Source organism: Oncorhynchus clarkii, chromosome 2, assembly GCF_045791955.1.
Source record: "Oncorhynchus clarkii lewisi isolate Uvic-CL-2024 chromosome 2, UVic_Ocla_1.0, whole genome shotgun sequence".
NCBI classification, from domain to species: domain Eukaryota; kingdom Metazoa; phylum Chordata; class Actinopteri; order Salmoniformes; family Salmonidae; genus Oncorhynchus; species Oncorhynchus clarkii.
In genome coordinates this window covers 47,424,502-47,445,775 of record NC_092148.1, presented here as the reverse complement: position 1 = coordinate 47,445,775, position 21,274 = coordinate 47,424,502, and the positions used below count along the sequence as shown (strand labels likewise).

The following is a 21,274-nucleotide window of genomic DNA, read 5'->3' as shown; positions in this document are numbered from 1 at the left end:
CATTTTTCTGATTGGTTAATGCACCATCACTAATGAGCTGTGAAACTTCTCAAAGTAATGTTTTTTTTCACCTCAAACAGCAAGCAAACAGTTTTGTTTTACAACACATTGAGTTAGTCATTCTCAATGATTTTGAAAAATCTTTCCAGCTCTCTCCCTTTCGATAACCACTCAGCGTGAAAGGGAAAAATGTATTTCTCTGATCCAGTAGAAATGTCATAAAATAGGCCTACCTGATTACTTGTTATCCCTTGTGCAAATAGCCTACAGCTGTGTCTGTCCCGAGCTCACTGGCGCAGGAAACGCTGAGGGCCCAGAATATGTTGCAAGGAGCTTCAGGCCGGACCCAAGTTAATAGTTGATGCAATGTTTTAAATTGATTTCAGACAGGCCATGCGTAGCCAATGTGATTTATAGGATATTTACTTGCAGGCTGCAATGTTTTTATTTGTTGGCCTTATAGGCAATTTTTTACATAGTTGACAATGGAAATAGAAGTTACTTTTTTAGGTTTGTATCATATTCATTTAGAAATGGATGAAATTTTGATTAACCACATGACAATGATTTTGAGATACGAAGATTAAACTTTCAATAAAATGTGCATCTGAAAAACATAATTGGCAAGCATGGTAGATATGGTAAGATAAATTGGCATTCCACGTGAGAACTTGCCAACTCCGCGTGTAGCCTATTTCCAGCAACTTCAGGAGAGTAATGTCAGAATCTGTGAAAGCCAGTTTTTATGGGGGGGTGGTATCTTGATCTCTGGCTCAGACTAGCTCAATGCATATATAGTTGATGTTATTAAAACACAGGGTGTGTCTATAAATGGAAAAATAGGCTACAGCTTTTATAAACAAAGCGACTACTTTCGGTTGACTAAGATTTTTTTGGGGGTCCGGGACAGCCCTAGTAAATAGTATAGTCTACAGTTTATCATTGGGGATTCTAACTTGGGTGAGCAGAACTTCATGACTTCCTATTATAGAGATTATTAGAGATTATATATTAGAGATTGCGCACCAGCTGTTGTTAAAGAGACCCCACCACCCCTGATCTTAGCGGACTCTGGCGTTCTGTCCTGGCGATGCATTGGGCAAAAAACAGCTAGATTTGTGTTATCCATGTCCCTGTTCAGTCATGACTCGGAGAAGCAGAGTATATTACAGTTCTTAATGTCCCATTGATAGGATAGTCTCGAACGGAGCTCGTCCAGTTTATTTTCCAGCAATTGTGCATTCACCAATATAACAGATGGTAGAGGCGATTCATTATTCATGTCCATAAGCTCTTTTAGGTCATAGGAAGCGATGGTGAAAGCATTATGGAGAGATCCAATTATGACGACATCGTCGCCGATGATAAATGTTGTCTGTTCTCTAGGTTCTACCGTAGTGATGGAGAGAGCCCGGCCGAAGCAAGTGCAGAGCCCATATTCACAGTTAACAGCAGTGGTGGAACCAGCAGAACCCGCAGTACAGATCGACCAGGGTGAGGAATCTAGGACCCAGAAGGAGTTGTTGACACCTTTCTCTTACCCTTCTCCCTGGCCTGCTCGCTGTGTGCACTGAACTGTGGCAAAATGTGGAAACTTATCCCAAATCCCCAGGTTTTCCAGAAATCATCAAATTTTAAAACTGGGGAATTTGGGGAAGGTTCCAGAATTTACAACCCAAAACTGTTATGAGTGTCCAGCCAATCATGTCATACCCATCTTCTCTGTGGTGTTTGTCTTCTCCAAGGGCCCCCAGTCGTTCCAGCTGGAGACTTGACAGAGACATGGGTCTCATGAACGCCATTGGCCTCCAGCCCCGACACCCCGCCCCCTCTGTGACCTCACAGGGCACTCAGACACCCATCGTCCAGCTGCAGAACGCCGAGACGCAGACAGAGAGGGACCTCCCCAGGCCCAGCACCTCCCACGCTGCTGCTTATGGTAGGAGACATAATAATAATAATTAGACCCCACCGATAAATCTGTTGACTGATATTATAGGCCGATATTAGCCTTTCCCAGAAATACACTCGTGCTCAAAAGTTTGGGGTCACTTAGAGATGTTCTTGTTTGTAAATGAAAAGCTAATTATTTTGTCCATTAAAATAACATCAATTAATCAGAAATACAGTGTAGACTGGAAAGTGTAGCCGTTTCCAGCTACAATAGTCATTTACAACATTAACAATTTCTACACTGTACTCCCGATCAATTTGATGTTATTTTAATGGGCAAAAAAATGTGCTTTTCTTTCAAAAACAAGGACATTTCTAAGTGACCCCAAACTTTTGAACGGCAGTGTACATGTATGTTTTCATTCCACAGATAAAGCGTCAATATTATATACCTAGAATGAACAAATACAGTGCATTCGGAAAGTATTCAGACCCATTGCCTTTTTCCTAATTTTGTTACGTTACAGCCTTAATCCAAAATGTAGTTCCTCATCAATCTACACACAATACTACATAATTACATTAAAAACAGGTTTTTAGATATCTTTGCAAATGTATTAAAAATACAAATGCCTTGTTTACATAAGTATTCAGCCCCTTTTGCTATGAGACTTGAAATTGAGCTCAGGCATATCCTGTTTCCATTGATCATCCTTGATGTTTCTACAACTTGATTGGAGTCCACCTGTGGTAAATTCAATTGATTTGACATTATTTGGAAAGGCACACACACCTGTCTATATAAGGTCAAAGGAATTGTCTGTAGAGCTCCAAGGCAGGATTGTGTCAAGGCACAGATCTGGGGGAAGGGTACCAAAATGTGTCTGCAGCATTGAAGGTCCCCAAGAACACAGTGGCCTCCATCATTCTTAAATGGAAGAAGTTTGGAACCACCGAGACTCTTCCTAGAGCTGGCTGCCCAGCCAAACTGAGCAATTGGGGGAGAAGGGCCTTGGTCAAGGTGGTGACAAAAAACAGATGGTCACTCTGACAGAGCTCCAGAGTTGTGGAGATTGTTGTCCTTCTGGAAGGTTCTACCATCTCTGCAGCACTCCACCAATCAGGCCTTTATGGTAGAGTGGCCAGATAGAAGCAACTCCTCAGTAGAAGGCACATGACAGCCCGCTTAGTTTGCCAAAAGGCACCTGAAGATTATCGTCTCTGGTCTGATGAAACCATGATTGAACTCTTTGGCCAAATGCCAAGCGTCATGTCTGGAGGAAAACTGCCATCATTCCTACAGTGAAGCATGGTAGTGGCAGCATCATCCTGTGAGGATGTTTTTCAGTGGCAGGGACTGGGAGACTAGTCAGGTTCGAGGGAAAGATGTACAGAGAGATCCTTGATGAAAACCTGCTCCAGAGCACTCAGGACCTCAGACTGGGGGCGAAGGTTCACCTTCCAACAGGACAGAGACCTTAAGCACACAGCCAAGACAACGCAGGAGTTGCTTCAGAGCAAATCTCTGTCTCTGGTGAGACCTGAAAATAGCTGTTCCGCAACACGCCCCATCCAACCTGACAGGACTTGGATCTGCAGAGAAGAATGGGAGAAAATCCCCAAATACAGGTGTGCCAAGCTTGTCGCGTCATACCCATGAAGACTCAAGGCTATAATTGCTGTCAAAGGTGCTTCAACAAAGTACTGAGTAAAGGGTCTGAATACTTACATTACCAGTCAAAAGTTTGGATACACTTACTCATTCAAGGGTTTTTCTTTATTTTTACTAATTTCTACATTGTTGAATAATAGTGAAGACATCAATAATATGAAATAACCCATGTGGAATCCTGTAGTAACCAAAGAAGTGTTAAATAAATCAAAATACATTTTATATTTGAGATTCTTCAAATAGCTACCCTTTGCTTTGACAGCTTTGCATACTGTTGGCATTCTCTCAACCAGCTTCACGAGGTAGTCACCTGGAATGCAGTTCAGGTGTGCCTTTTTAATTTCTGGAATTTCTTTCCTCAATGCATTTGAACCAATCTGTTGTAACAAGGCAGGGGCGGTATACAGAAGATGGCCCTATTTGATAAAAGACCAAGTCCATATTATGGCAAGAACAGCTCAAATAAGCAAAGGGAAATGACAATCCATCATTACTTTAAGACATGAAAGTCTGTAAATCCGGAAAATTTCAAGAACTTTGAAAGCGCAGTCACAAAAACCATTGAACGCTATAATGAAACTGTCTCTCATTAGGACCGCCACAGGAATGGAAGACCCAGAGTTACCTCTGCTGCAGAGGATAAGTTCATTAGAGTTACCAGCCTCAGAAATTGCAGCCCAAACAAGTGCTTCAGAGTTCAAGTAACAGACACATCTCAACATCAACTGTTCAGAGGAGACTTTGTGAATGAGGCCTTCATGGTTGAATTTCTGCAAAGAAACCACTACTAAAGGAGACCAATAACAAGAGACTTGCTTGGGCCAAGAAACACGAGCAATGGACATTAGACCGGTGGGAATCTATCCTTTTTGTCTGAGTCTAAATTTGAGATTTTTCCTTCCAACCGCTGGGTGAGATGCGGAGTAGGAGTCAAGCATGTGCGGGAACTCCAAGACTGTTGGAAAAGCATTCCTCATGAAGCTGGTTGAGAGAATGCCAAGAGTGTGCGACGCTGTCACCAAGGCAAAGGGTGGCTATTTGAAGAATCTCAAATGTAAAATTAATGTTAATTTGTTTAACACATTTTTGGTTACTACATGATTCAAAATGTTATTTCATAGTTTAGTGAAAGTCTTCACTATTCTACAATGTAGAAAATAGTAAAAAATTAAGAAACCCTAGAATAAGTAGGTTTGTCAACTTTTGACTGGTACTATTCCCCAAGTCTATGCTGTAAATGAGAATGTGTTCTCAGTCAACTTGCCTAGTAAAATAAGGGTTAAATAAAATAAATCCGCCCGTTTGCAGTAATAAAAAAAAAAAGAAGTTTAAATCGTTGCCTGAACATCATTCAACCTTATGTCGCAACGTGAGCGAGAGTATGCATGGTGGTTTGACGGTGAGTAGCTTGCCACAGGCAGTGCATTTGAATAAGTAAATAATCAGAAGTACGCTTCACCAAGCAAGCAGCCTTGTCCTCATCATATTCTCACGTAGTTAACGTTAGATGACGAGCAAGCCAGCAGCAGGGTAGTGAGCTTAGTTATCTAGCCAGCAAGGCAGTTAGCTTAGCTAGCTAGCATTCTGTTCTACTTGTGTGTTAACACTGGACTGGTGCCAAAGTGAACACTCGTCCTTGATACAAAAATATATATGTTACTGTCTGGGACTATTATGTTAGCTAGTGGGGTTATTTTGTTTATTTTCTGAAATATGCAATCTGCAAAAAGCAAGACAGTCTATCATCCATGATGAGAATAGTAGCTAGTTAGCTAAATTAGAACTCTGACTTTCTCCGTAGTCTGTATCGGACCCAAAAATATATCGGTCAGGCTCTAATAATAATAATTTGGTGGGTGCCTATATTTGTTCTGTTTCAAGTGTGTATTATACGCATGTATGGAATGTTTGTTTTGCATATCCCATCTCCCTCAGATACACCCAACGGGAACCCTGGAGCAATAAGGGTAACCTGCCTTGCTCCAGGGCACATCGGCAGATTTTTCACCTTGTCGGCTTAGGGATTCGAACTAGCAACCTTTCGGTTACTGGCCCAATGTTCTAACCGCTAGGCTACCTGCCGCCGACTTCTCATTGGCTCCCTGTGTGACAAAGAAACACTGAGATCCAATCCGATCGTTCTCAAAGACCCATTGACATTCAATTAAGAGTCAGCTGTAGAAGTATTATTTTGTATTTAACACAGATATTAACCTTCAACCAATGTATGTCTCATCTAACTTACTGTGCAGTTTTTTTGAGGAAATGTAAATGTATCAATGTTCTCTCTCACTATCTCAGAAGTCCGTCAAGAGCTCCCGTCCACGAGCCGTGAGGCCAAAGGGAGCCTCGAGCAGCCACAAACCAGCCAGATCGAGGACAGTACCCTGGGGGACGCCTCAACAGAAGCTGGCACCTCTACCGCTAATACCGGTAATCCTCCCAGTCCCACCTACTACCCTCAGTTTTTATAATGCCATAAAGCAGGGGGGGGGGGGGGTGCAGCACTGTTCTTCCACAAATTCTATAATTTTGTGTGTTGTTGATGGTGGTGGAAAACACTCTCAGGTGCCGCTCCAGAGTCTCCCATTAGTGTTCAATAGGGTTGAGATCTAGTGACTGAGACACACACCCTTTTAAACCCCCTATGCTTCTTCGAGACCCCTCTTTCACTGAGATCTGTTCTAGCCAAGGTAGCCAAAATAATGTGCAACTGGGATTTTTATACATGACCCTAAGCATGATGGGGTGTTAACTTGATGTAAATGGGGAATAACAGCACATTTTTTGTGTCAAAGTTCCTAACCCCCCCGAAACTAAGCAACACTCGAACAATTTCGTGGAGGCTCAATCTCCAAAAAACACAAACCATTTAAGCTTTTCACCACTGGGTCTGGTAAGTGTGTAAAGTGATCTGTTAAAGTTGATAGATGACAAACTGGGCATACTTGAATTAGTCAGTAAGGATATAAAGGAGTTGAAGGAGAGCCTTGAAATGAGTGACAAAAGAGCTGTGATAATGGAGAAAGAACCCACGATGAATAAAAAGGGAAATGCCAGGTGTACTCTCTGCCTCAAAGAGACCAATTATGCCAACAAAGGGTATCATGCTCTGCTGGCATATTGTAGAACAGATGTCCACAGGCAGAAAGTGTACCATGTAATAATGTGCAGTGCAGCCCAAATATACTGCTTTTGTTGTGTTGAACTTGACATTAACACTTGTGCGAGTGAGGGGAGATTATTCCATTTTTTTGCACAGTGAATGTTATTTTTGCACACATGTAGCCTTGTGCTTGATCGACTTGATCGATGTCTACTATAGTGGCCACTATAATAAAGCAAAAATAGAATTCCTGTTTGTTTCATTCTATTTCTACTGTTTTTTTTTCCAAGTGCAATATTTAGATGCGTGTGTGTGGTCACAAGCGTTCTTATTATAAATGCTGTCATGGCTACCTGCAATATTAGTGATTTTTTTTTTCTTTTTCTCAAGGCTTGTGTCATTTGCAGTAAAGTCTAGGCAACAAATAACATTGGATTGCTTTCTTTACATTCTTTAGCTGTTCACATAAACCACTTTTCATTTTACACACAGACTGATCATGTAGATCATATTATTTTGTATATTTAATGAGTTAACATGCATTCCCCCTAGCAGCGAATATTTTGTATTTTTTTTGCATGTTTCAGTGCAAAAAAGTCACCTTTTTGACTATATATTTGACTATATATTTTTAATAGCTATTCATAAAGCAAATTGAGGTGAGAAAATTTGAAATACTTTTAGCGGTTGATCTGCTTCTGTTCTGTGCTCTTTTCGAAGGATGGGTCCTGGCCTCTCACGGGGCCTAGGGATCTGGGTGGACGGGTTGGTCTGCCGGTCATTGGGATGACAACCCAACTTGGGATGGGGAGGGGCTTTAGCGGATGGAATACTGGAGAACAATTGGAGGGTTACTTAGTAGCAATGCAAATATCATGGTACAGCTATATGGACACTCGATCACTATGGTACTTTTTAATGGTACTTTTTAATGGTACATTTACTAACATATATTATGATAGATTTGGAACTTGCATCTCATTATGGTGAAATAAGTATAGCCAGTTGTAATGGTTTGGGCCTCCTGAGTGGCACAGTGGTCTAACGCACTAGCTGTGCCGTTAGAGATCCTGGTTCAAATCCAGGCTCTGTCGCAGCCGGCCGCAACCGGGAAACCCATGGGGCGGCGCACAATTGACCCAGCATTGTAAGGGGGGATGTCCTTGTCTAGCGACTCCTGTGGTGGGCCAGGTGCATGCACGCTGACACGGTCGCCAGGTGTACGGTGTTTCCTCTGACACATTGGTGCGGCTGGCTTCCGGGTTGAGCGGGCATTGTGTCAAGAAGCAGTGCGGCTTGGCTGGGTCATGTTTCGGAGGCGCGCGGCTATCGATCTTCGCCTCTCCCGAGTCCGTACGAGAGTTGCAGCGACGGGACAATTGGATACCACAAAATTGGGAAGAAAAATGGGTAAAACTGTTTTTTAAATAATAATAAATAAATAATTGTAACGGCTTAACAGATAATAAGAAAATACTAATAATATTTACCTGGCTCAAAGAGAAGGAAAATAATATCTATTGTTTACAGGAAACTAATTCAACAATTTTAGATGACGTTGTGTGGACCGGGGGGTAAAATATACTTTCTCCCATGGGCAAAGAAACTCAATTAATTAAGTCATTTTGATTCGAATGTGCAAATTGTCCAAACCGATCCTTATGGTAGTGCTTTGCAAAAGTATTCACCCGCTTTGCTGTTTTTTCCCAAATTTTGTTGCATTACAACCTGTAATTTAAATGGATTTTTATTTGGATTTCATGTAATGAACATACACAAAATAGTCCAAATTGGTGAAGTGAAATTTTAAAAATTACTTCAAAGAATTATAAAAACAGAAAAGTGGTGCGTGCATATGTACAGTGCCTTGCGAAAGTATTCGGTATTATAAGTATTATTTTGCACGCCCAATTTTTCAGTTTTTGATTTGTTAAAAAAGTTTGAAATATCCAATAAATGTCGTTCCACTTCATGATTGTGTCCCACTTGTTGTTGATTCTTCACAAAAAAATACAGTTTTATATCTTTATGTTTGAAGCCTGAAATGTGGCAAAAGGTCGCAAAGTTCAAGGGGGCCGAATACTTTCGCAAGGCACTGTATTTACCCCCTTTGCTACGCAAGCCCCTAAATAAGATCTGGTGCAACCAATTACCTTCGGAAGTCACATAATTAGTTAGATTGCACACAGGTGGACTTTATTTAAGTGTCACATGATCTGTTACATGATCTCAGTGTGTATATATACACCTGTTCTGAAAGGCCCCAGAGTCTACAACACCACTAAGCACGGGGCACCACCAAGCAAGCAGCACCATGAAGACCAAGGAGCTCTCCAAACAGGTCAGGGACAAAGTGGATAGAATATGGCACCACAACAAACCTGCCAAGAGAGGGCCGCCCACCAAAACTCAGGGACCAGGCAAGGAGGGCATTAATCAGAGAGACAACAAAGAGACCAAAGATAACCCTGAAGGAGCGGCAAAGCTCCACAGCGGAGATTGGAGTATCTGTCCGTAGGACCATTTTAAGCTGTACACTCCAAAGAGCTGGGCTTTACAGAAGAGTGGCCAGAAAAAAGCCATTGCTTAAAGAAAAAAATGAGCAAACAGGTTTGGTGTTTGCCAAAAGGCATGTGGGAGAATTCCCAAACATATGGAAAAAGGTACTCTGGTCAGATGAGACTAAAATTGAGCTTTTTGGCTATCAAGGAAAACACTATATGGCACAAACACAACTCCTCTCATTAACCCGAAAACACAGTGAAGCGTGGTGGCAGCATCATGGGGATATTTTTCCCCATCGGCAGGGACTGGGAAACTGGTCAGAATTGAAGGAATGATGGATGGCTCTAAATACAGTGAAATTCTTGAGGGGAAACCTGTTTCAGTCTTCCAGAGATTTGAGACTGGGATGGAGGTTCACCTTCCAGCAGGACAATGACCCTAAGCATACTGCTAAAGCAACCCTCAAGTGGTTTAAGGGGAAAGAAACATTTAAATGTCTTGGAATGGCCTAGTCAAAGCCCAGACCTCAATCCAATTGAGAATCTGTGGTATGACTTAAAGATTTCTGTACACCAGCAGAACCCATCCAACTTGAAGGAGCTGGAGCAGTTTTTCCTTGAAGAATGGGCAAAAATCCCAGTGGCTAGCTGTGCCAAGCTTATAGAGACATATCCCAAGCGTATTGACTTTGGGAGGGTGAATAGTTATGCATGCTCATGTTTAAAAAAAATTTTGGTCTTATTTCTTGTTTGTTTCACAATAAAAAATATTTTGCATCTTCAAAGTGGTAGACATGTGTAAATCAAATGATTCAACCCCCCCCCCCCCAAGCCACTGTAGATGGATGATTTTAAATATGTTATTGGACCATAAACAGAGATGGCCCATTAACCTTTCAGGACCAAATATTGATGATCCACGCTTCTTTGAAAAAATATATAATAAATTATCAACCCTGCAAGCAATACAAAACTTTTATTATAATACTGTTTTAAATACCTCAATGGACTGTAAAGGAAATCGCACTACAAACTATCACCCTGAGGCACTTAAGGAAATCATGAATGTCATGGATATATTGGAACTAGTGGATATATGGAGGCTTAAATATCCTGACCTAGTGAGATATACATGGCGGAGGCTCAATAAAGTTAGTCGTCTTGACTACTTATGTCATTCTCGTTGGCACCAAAAGTTAGTGTTGATAGGGGATAGAATGCGGTCGGACCATCCGATAATTGGCATATACATTACTACATTTCCACGTGGGCGAGGATATTGGAAATGTAATTAAAGCTTATTGGATGATACCTTATTTTTAACTAGGACAGAGGTATTTCTAAATAAAAAAATTTGAACATAGGTACAGCAAATCCGCTTATTGTATGGAACACTTTAAAATGTGTTTTTAGGGGCTATGCAATTCAGTACTCGTCTCTAAAACGAAAGCAATTTAGGCCAAAGGAGTCTATACTAACAAAGGAAATAGAAGGTCGAACAAAACGGATAGCAATAAAAAGGCTCAGAATAGGTTAGAGGAAAAAGAAATGGTGGAACTTATTCAACAAAGATCAAGTGTAATATATTATAATAATAAAGCAAACCTGATAGAATATGGGGAAAGGTGCACCAAATTATTGTTTGATCTTTAACATAGAAATGCTGGCAAAAATAATTTACTGAAACTTGTTACAAATGATGGAGCCACCCACGATTCACCAAATGTATATTTTGAAAGAGGAAGCAAAGTACTTTAAGCATATGTTTTTGTTTCTCCTCCATCTCCTCTAACTGAAGCTAATTGTATGGATTTGTTTTCATATTCATAATGTAAAGTTAACAGCCATACAGAAAGACTCAGGTGAAGGCCAAATTACAGAGGAGGAACTTCTAGATGCAATTAAAGCCTTTAAGTCCGGGAAAACTCCAGGGCTGGATGGCATACCAGTTGAGGTATACCAAACCTTTTTTCATATACTCAGAGGACTGTTATTAGCATGTTTTAACCACTCTTATGTAAATGGTAGATTATCAGACACTCAACAAGGTCTGATTTCATTATTACTGAAACAGGATACAAGTGGGATATATAAAGATCCTGTCCATTTTTTAAAAAATTGGAGGCTCCTTACCCTTCAGTGTTGTGATGCAAAATGTATAGCGCATAGAATTAAAAAGGTATTGTCGGACATTATTCATTCTAATCAAACAGGTTTTTTTAAATGGACTATCGATACATGGGTGATAATATGGCAAGTACTGGAAACAATAGAACACTATGCAAAATCTGGGAAACCAGACCTGCTATTCATAGTTGACTCAAAGGCTTTTGATGAAGTACGACTGCAGATAGATAGAAGGACTTATACAGTTGAAGTCGGAAGTTTACATACACTTACGTTGGTCCTTTTTCCAACAATTGTTAACAGACATTTTATTTCACATGTAATTCACTTCATCACAATTCCAGCTTCTGATAGGCTAATTGACATCATTTGAGTCAATTGGAGGTGTACCTGTGGATGTATTTCAAGGCCTCTCACTCTACTTGTGGTCTGCAATTTGTTTTATGAGGTCTTGGCTGATTTCTTTTGATTTTCCCATGATGTCAAGCAAAGAGGCCCTGAGTTTGAAGGTAGGCCGTGAAATACATCCACAGGTACACACCTCCAATTGACTCAAATTATGTCAATTAGCCTATCAGAAGCTTCTAAAACCATTACACCATTTTCTGGAATTTTCCAAGCTGTTTAAAGGCACAGTCAACTTATCGTATGTAAACATTTCAATTTTGGAGAATATCTTCTAAAAGATTTTAGAATATCTTCTAAAATGGGTTAAAATCATGTACAGTAACCCTAGGTGTAATTAATGGCTACTTCTCAAAGTATTAAACTGTTGGAGTAAAACAAGGTTGTCTACTATTGGCATATCTATTTACTATGGCCATCGAAATGTTAGTTATTAAAATCAGATCCAACAATATCAAGGGATTAGAAAGACGGGGCTTAAAAACAAAGGTGTGATTGTACGCTGATTCATTTTTCCTTTTAAATCCACAACTTGGATCCCTCCACAGCCTCATAGAGGATCAAAATAATTTTTATAAACTCTTATGTATTGGATCACTAATAAATACAACTTTTACATTACTGTGTAGTTTACCAATAACTTTTTCTGATTGGGATGTGTACATACTCGGTATACATATCCCGAAAGAGAGAGATGATCTCACTCCAATACATTTCAATAGGAATACATTAGATCTTACTATCATGGAAAGGTAAATACTTGATTAACTCTTTAGGCTCTTCCACCAGAAAAGACAGAACAAACAATACAACAAATATTGTGGTAAACCTCAAATATACTAAATATATATATATATATTTTTTTTTAATACAAAAAAGGTATCTTTGTAAATTATAATATAAATAGGACTGGTGGAGTTATGTCACACATGCAGCTAACAAAAACATATGGAAATGTCTGCTCTACCCAAAATTACAACCAACTAACTGCAGCATTACCACAAAAGTGGAAGGGGGGGAAAGTATGGAACATCAAATGAAATGTATTTATATAGCCATTCGTACATCAGCTGATATCTCAAAGTGTTGTACAGAAACCCAGCCTAAAACCCCAAACAGCAAGCAATGCGGGTGTAGAAGCACGGTGGCTAGGAAAAACTCCCTAGAAAGGCCAAAACCTAGGAAGAAACCTAGCGAGAAACCAGGCTATGTGGGGTGGCCAGTCCTCTTCTGGCTGTGCCGGGTGGAGATTATAACAGAACATGGCCAAGATGTTAAAATGTTCATAAATGACCAGCATGGTCAAATAATAATAATCACAGGCAGAACAGTTGAAACTGGAGCAGCAGCACGGCCAGGTGGACTGAGGACAGCAAGGAGTCATCATGTCAGGTAGTCCTGAGGCATGGTCGTAGGGCTCAGGTCCTCCGAGAGAGAGAAAGAAAGAGAGAATTAGAGAGAGCATACTTAAATTCACACAGGACACCGGATAGGACAGGAGAAGTACTCCAGATATAACAAACTGACCCTAGCCCCCCGACACAAACTACTGCAGCATAAATACTGGAGGCTGAGACAGGAGGGGTCAGGAGACACTGTGGCCCCATCCGATGACACCCCCGGACAGGGCCAAACAGGAAGGATATAACCCCACCCACTTTGCCAAAGCACAGCCCCCACACCACTAGAGGGATATCTTCAACCACCAACTTACCATCCTGAGACCAGGCTGAGTATAGCCCACAAAGATCTCCGCCACGGCACAACCCAAGGGGGGGCGCCAACCCAGACAGGAAGATCACATCAGTGACTCAACCCACTCAAGTGACGCACCCCTCCTAGGGACGGTATGAAAGAGCCCTAGTAAGCCAGTGACTCAGCCCCTGTAATAGGGTTAGAGGCAGAGAATCCCAGTGGAAAGAGGGGAACCGGCCAGGCAGAGACAGCAAGGGCGGTTCATTGCTCCAGAGCCTTTCCGTTCACCTTCATACTCCTGGGCCAGACTACACTCAATCATATGACCCACTGAAGAGATGAGTCTTCAGTAAAGACTTAAAGGTTGAGACCAAGTTTGCGTCTCTCACATGGGTAGGCAGACCATTCCATAAAAATTGAGCTCTATAGGAGAAAGCCCTGCCTCCAGTTGTTTGCTTAGAAATTCTAGGGACAATTAGGAGGCCTGCGCTTTGTGACCGTAGTGTACGTGTAGGTATGTACAGCAGGATTTAATCAGAGAGATAGGTAGGAGCAAGCCCATGTAATGCTTTGAAGGTTAGCAGTAAAACCTTGAAATCAGCCCTTGCCTTGACAGGAAGCCAGTGTAGGGAGGCTAGCACTGGAGTAATATGATCAAATGTTTAGGTTCTAGTCAGGATTCTAGCAGCCGTATTTAGCACTAACTGAAGTTTATTTAGTGCTTTATCCAGGTAGCCGGAAAGTAGAGCATTGCAGTAGTCTAACCTAGAAGTGACAAAAGCATGGATACATTTTTCTGCATCATTTTTGGACAGAAAGTTTCTTATTTTTGCAATGTCATGTAGATGGGGAAAAAGCTGTCCTTGAAACAGTCTTGATATGTTCTTCAAAAGAGAGATCAGGGTCCAGAGTAACGCCGAGGTCCTTCACAATTTTATTTGAGATGACTGTATAACCATTAAGATTAATTGTCAGATTCAACAGAAGATCTCTTTGTTTCTTGGGACCTAGAACAAGCATCTCTGTTTTGTCCGAGTTTAAAAGTAGAAAGTTTGCATCATCCGCATAGCAGTGAAAGTTAACATGGTCTGATGCCATTAAAAGGTCATTTACCACCTTCACAAGTGCAGTCTGTGCTATGATAGGGTCTAAAACCAGACTGATACATTGTTTGTCTTCAGGAAGGCAGTGAGTTGCTGCGCAACAGCCTTTTCTAACATTTTTGAGAGGAATGGAAGATTCGATATAGGCCGATTAGTTTTTTATATTTTCTGGGTCAAGGTTTGGCTTTTTCACGAGAGGCTTTATTACTGCCACTTTTAGTGAGTTTGGTACACATCCGGTGGATAGAGAGCCGTTTATTATGTTCAACATAGGAGGGCCAAGCACAGGAAGCAGCTTTTTCAGTAGTTTAGTTGGAATAGGGTCCAGTATGCAGCTTGAAGGTTTAGAGGCCACTATTGTTTTCATCATTGTGTCAAGAGATATAGTACTAAAACACTTGAGTGTCTCTCTTGATCCTAGGTCCTGGCAGAGTTGTGCAGACTCAGGACAACTGAGCTTTGAAGGAATACGCAGATTTAAAGAGGAGTCCGTAATTTGCTTTCTAATAATCATGATCTTTTCCTCAAAAAAAGTTCATGAATTTATTACTGCTGAAGTGAAAGCCATCCTCTCTTGGGGAATGCTGCTTTTTAGTTAGCTTTGCGACAGTATCAAAAAGGAATTTCGGATTGTTCTTATTTTCCTCAATTAAGTTGGAAAAATAGGATGATCGAGCAGCAGTAAGGGCTCTTCGATACTGCACGGTACTGTTTTTCCAAGCTAGTCGGAAGACTTCCAGTTTGGTGTGGCGCCATTTCCGTTCCAATTTTCTGGAAGCTTGCTTCAGAGCTCGGGTATTTTCTGTACACCAGGGAGCTAGTTTCTTATGAGAAATGTTTTTTTAGTTTTTAGGGGTGCAACTGCATCTAGGGTATTACGCAAGGTTAAATTGAGTTCCTCAGTTAGGTGGTTAACTGATTTTTGTCCTTGGGTAGACAGAGGGAGTCTGGAAGAACAGCAAGGAATCTATTTATAGCACAACTTTTGATGTTCCTTGGTTGGGGTCTGAGCAGATTATTTGTTGCAATTGCAAACGTAATAAAATGGTGGTCCGATTAGGCCAGGATTATGAGGAAAAACATTAAGATCCACAACATTTATTCCATGGGACAAAACTAGGTCCAGAGTATGACTGTGACAGTGAGTAGGTCCAGAGACATGTTGGACAAAACCCACTGAGTCGATGATGGCTCCGAAAGCCTTTTGGAGTGGGTCTGTGGACTTTTCCATGTGAATATTAAAGTCACCAAAGATTACAATATTATCTGCTATGACTACAAGGTCCAATAGGAATTCAGGGAACTCAATGAGGAACGCTGTATATGGCCCAGGAGGCCTATAAACAGTAGCTATAAAAAGTGATTGAGTAGGCTGCATAGATTTCATGACTAGAAGCTCAAAAGACGAAAACATCGTTTTTTTTAATGTAAATTTAAATTTGCTATTGTAAATGTTAGCAACACCTCCGCCTTTGCGGGATGCACTGGGGATATGGTCACTAGTGTAGCCAGGAGGTGAGGCCTCATTTAACACAGTAAATTCATCAGGCTTAAGCCATGTTTCAGTCAGGCCAATCACATCAAGATTATGATGAGTGATTAGTTCATTGACTATAATTGCCAACCTAGACACGGTCTCAATGGGGATAGCTGAGCTGACTACACTGACTGTGCTAGTGGCAGACTCCACTATGCTGGCAGGCTGGCTAACAGCCTGCTGCCTGGCCTGCACCCTATTTCATTGTGGAGTTAGAGCCCTGTCTATGTTGGTAGATAAGATGAGAGCACCCCTCCAGCTAGGATGGAGTCCGTCACTCCTCAGCAGGTCAGGCTTGGTCCTGTTTGTGGGTGAGTCCCAGAAAGAGGGCCAATTATCTACAAATTCTATATTTTGGGAGGGGCAGAAAAGCGTTTTCAACCAGCGATTGAGTTGTGAGACTGCTGTAGAGCTCATCACTCCCCCTAACTGGGAGGGGACCAGAGACAATTACTCGATGCCGACACATCTTCTAGCTGATTTACACGCTGAAGCTATGTTGCGCTTGGTGATCTCTGACTGTTTCATCCTAACATCGTTGGTGCCGACGTGGATAACAATATCTCTATACTCTCTACACTCGCCAGTTTTAGCTTTAGCCTGCACCATCTTCAGATTCCCCTGGTAAACAGTGTATGATCGCTGGATGTTTCGTTTTAAGTCTAATACTGCGGGTAATGGAGTCGCCAATGACTAGAGTTTTCAATTTGTCAGAGCTAATGGTGGGAAGCTTCGGCGTCTCAGACCCCGTAATGTGAGGAGTAGAGACGAGAAGGCTCGGCCTCTGACTCAAACTCGTTGCTTCATGGGGAAAACCAGTTGAAAGTTTCTGTCGGCTGAATGAGTGACACCGGTTGAGCATTCCTACAGCATTTCCCTCCAGAAACCGTGAGAAAGTTGTCCGGCTGCGGGGACCGTGCGAGGGGATTTATACTATCTATAAAGGACGCGGTTTCATCCTTTCCTACACTGAAATTACCCTTGCCTAACGATTGCGTCTGAAGCTGGGCTTGTAGCACAGCTATCCTCACCGTAAGGCGATCGTTCTCCTGTATATTAGGAGTACAGCGACTGCAATTAGAAGGCATCATGTTAATGTTACTACTTAGCTTCGGCTGTTGGAGGTCCTGACGAACCATGTCCAGATAAAGCGTCCGGAGTGAAAAAGTTGAACGAAGAAAAAAAAGTTGAGGGGAAAAAACAAAAATATAAACGGTAATTAAAAAGTAAAAAACGTAAAGTTGGCAACAAAACGCACAGCAACACGTAAACACGTCTGCAAGTTGTGACCGGAAATGGCGTCAAAATCACATCCATCAACATGTTTGTTGGTGCTGCATTAAAGACTATAATTGGTTAATGAAAATTGTGATGAACAATAAAAAGTATACCAGTTTCATTTAAGGACCAAAAAAATGACAGCCGTGCCATATAGATTGCAAAATAGTTGGTAAGAGGATTTTAACATACTGATTCCATGGTGCATAGTTATTTTTTTTTTTACCTTTATTTAACTAGGCAAGTCAGTTAAGAACAAATTCTTATTTTCAATGACAGCCTAGGAACAGTGGGTTAACTGCCTGTTCAGGGGCAGAATGACAGATTTGTACCTTGTCAGCTCGGGGATTTGAACTTGCAACCTTCCGGTTACTAGCCCAACGCTCTAACCACTAGGCTACCCTGCCGCCCCATCAGTTATGAGCTGATATGCAAAACAACGCCAGATTCAAAACTTTGAATTTTTACATTTTAAATTATTATACAAAATTCTTGCAACCAATAGAATGTTATTTATATGGTGGACCTTCACAGCTCTGCAGATTTTGCTGCGAAGAGGCCGAATCATTAGTTAATTTGTTTTGGTACTGTCCATATGTCGCTTGTTTTTGGTCACAGGTCCAGGAATGGCTGAATTGCAATATTTACCCGGAGCTAACCCTGCAGATAGCACTACTGGGCGATCTGAGAAGTCCATAGTCAATCGATCAATAATATACGATTAGCAAAAAAAATAAATCAATTTCCATCTGTAGAAACAATGAGAAAATAGTTTTTTTGTGAAACAGCACAGTTAAAAAAATATATGGCAAATAAAAATCCAATATGGATGGTGATAAGAGAGAGACGGGAGGGGTTGAATGGAGCTGAAGGTTGGGACAAATAACCACTATTAACAAGATAACTAATGTAAAACATACACTACCAGTCAAAAGTTTTCAATGGTTTTCTTTTTATTATTTTCTACATTGTAGAATAATAGTGAAGACCTCAAAACTACGAAATAACACATGGAATCATGTAGTAACCAAAAAAGTTTTAAACAAATCTAAATACATTTTATATTTGAGATTCTTCAAATAGCCACCCTTTGCCTTGATGACAGCTTTGTGTACACTTGGCATTCTTTCAACCAGCTTCATGAGATAGTCACCTGGAATGCATTTCAATTAACCTCACTCGTCCCACCTGGCCAACATCCAGTGAAATTGCAGAGCGCTAAATTCAAAAACAGAAATACTTGTTGTAAAAATTCATAAAACATACAAGTGTTATACATCGGTTTAAAGATAAACTTCTTGTTAACCACGGTATTAGATCTCAAAAAGGCTTTACGGTGAAAGCATATCATGCGATTATCTGAGAACAGCGCCCAGCAGACAAATCATTACAAACAGTTACCAGCCAAATAGAGGAGTTACAGAGTCAGAAATAGAGAGAAAATGAATCACTTACCTTTGATGATTTTCATATGGTTGCACTCACAAGACTCCCATGTACTCAATAAATGTTTGTTTTGTTCGATAAAGTCCCTGTTTATATCCAAAAACCTCCGCTTTGTTCGCACGTTTTGTTCAGTAATAAACAGGCTCAAACACAGTCACAACAGGCAGACGAAAAATCCAAATAGTATCCGTAAAGTTCGTAGAAACATTTCAAACGATGTTTATAATCAATCCTCAGGTTGTTTTTAGCCTAAATATTTGATCATATTTCAACCGGACAATAGCTTTGTCAATATAAAAGGTAAACAAGAAAGGCGCGCTCTCGGTCGTGCGCATGAAAAATCTAAGGGACACATTAGGGTCCACTCATTCAGAGTCGTCTTACTCTCTCATTTTTCAGAATACAAGCCTGAAACAATTTACAGAAGATATCCCTATTTGGTCAAAGACCAGGTCCATATTATGGCAAGAACAACTCAAATAAGCAAAGAGAAACGACAGTCCATTACTTTAAGACATGAAGGTCAGTCAATAAGGAACATTTTAAAAACGTTGGTTTTTGTGACTGCACTTGAAGAAACAATCAAGTGCTATGATGAAACTGGTTCTCATGAGGACCACCACAGGAATGGAAGACCAGAGTTACCTCTGCTGCAGAGGATAAGTTCATTAGTTACCATCCTCAGAAATTACTGCCCAAATAAATGCTTCACTGAGGTCAAGTAACAGACATATCTCAACATCAACTATTCAGAGTGGACTGTGTTAATCAGACCTTCATGGTCAAATTTCTTCAAAGAAACCCCTACTAAAGGACACCAATAAGAGGATATTAAACTGGTGGAAATTTGTCCTTTGGTCTGATGAGTGCAAATGTGAGTTTTTTTGGTCTTTGTGAGATGCGTGTGGGTGAACAGATGATCTCTGCATGTGTATTTCTCACCGTAAAGCATGGAGGAGGAGGTGTTATGGTGTGGGGGTGCTTTGCTGGTGACACTGATTTATTTAGAATTCAAGGCACACTTAACCAGCCTGGTTACCACAGCATTCTGCAGCGTTACGCCATCCCATCTGGTTTGGGCTTAGTGGGACTATCATTTGTTTTTTAACAGGACAATGACCCAACACCTACCGGCTATATAAGGGCTATTTGACCAATGAAGAGAATGATGGAGTGCTGCATCAGATGGCATGGCCTCCACAATCCCCCGACCTCAACCAAATTGAGATGGTTTGGGATGAGTCGGACCGCAGAGTGAGGGAAAAGCAGCCAACAAGTGCTCAGCACGTGGGAACTCCTTCAATACTGTTGGGAAAGCGTTCCATGTGAAGCTGGTTGAGAGTATGCCAAGGGTTTCATCAAGTCAAAGGATGGCTACTTTGAAAAATCTCAAATATTAAATATATTTTGATTTAACACTTTTTTTGGTTACTACATGATTCCATATATGTTTTTTCATAGTTGTAATGTCTTCAATATTATTCTAAAATGTATAAAATAGTAAAAATTAAGAAAAACCCTTGAATGAGTAGACGGTCTAACATTTTTGACCGGTAGTGTATATAGATTAAGAACGTTTTGTGAAAGAGCACAGTTTGAAAGATATGGCAAACAGAAATCAAACCAGATGGACATCAGAAATAGATGGGAGAGGTTGAGGGTAGGGGAAGGACAGGAGTAAAAATAATCCAAATATAACTATTTAAAAATAGTCTGTGTCCATAAAATGTATGTATAAACTGGAATTACAGGCCTAACGTGTTGTTGTTCACGAGTTTTCTCCAATTGGTGGTGGGTTTGAGGGTAATAAAGGAAATATATAAAAATATATATATGTTGTGTGTGTGTGTGAAGAGGTGACTCTGGGATGCTGGCCTTTTAGGCAGAGTTCCTCTGTCAAGTGTCTGTATTCTTTTGCCCATCTTAATCTTTTCTTTTTATTGGCCAGTCTGATATATGGCATTTTCTTTGCAACTCTGCCTAGAAGGCAGCATCCCGTAGACGGCTCTTCACTGTTGATGTTGAGACTGGTGTTTTGCGGGTACTACTTAATGAAGCTGCCAGTTGAGGACTTGTGAGGCGTCTGCTTCTAATGTACTTGTCCTCTTGCTAGATTGTGCACCGGGGCTTCCCACTCCTCTTTCTAGTCTGGTTAGAGCCAGTTTGCGCTGTTCTGTGAAGGGAGTAGTGCACAGCGTTAAACGAGATCTTCAGTTTCTTAGCAATTTCTCGCATGGGAATAGCCTTCATTTCTCAGAACAAGAATAGACTGATGAGTTTCAGAAGAAAGTGCTTGTTTCTGGCCATTTTGAGCCTTTAATCGAACCCATAAATGCTGATGCTCCAGATACTCAGCTAGTCTAAAGGCCAAATGTATTGCTTCTTTAATCAGGACAACAGTTTTCAGCTGTGCTAACATAATTGCAAAAGGGTTTTCTAATGATCAATTAGCCTTTTAAAATTATAAATTTGGATTATCTAACACAATGTGCCATTGGAATACCAGAG

General features: G+C 40.8%; 1 protein-coding gene across 1 annotated transcript in view; it reads left to right on the top strand.

Moving 5' to 3' along the window:
- The window catches only part of LOC139368646 (autophagy/beclin-1 regulator 1b), a 55,079-nt gene that overhangs the window by 28,206 nt on the left and 5,599 nt on the right, over window positions 1–21,274 (top strand). Inside the window, exons 15-17 of the mRNA XM_071107784.1 lie at window positions 1,387–1,494; window positions 1,746–1,939; window positions 5,867–5,998. Coding sequence (XP_070963885.1) covers window positions 1,387–1,494; window positions 1,746–1,939; window positions 5,867–5,998 — 434 coding nt within the window. The remainder of the gene's footprint in view (window positions 1–1,386; window positions 1,495–1,745; window positions 1,940–5,866; window positions 5,999–21,274) is intronic.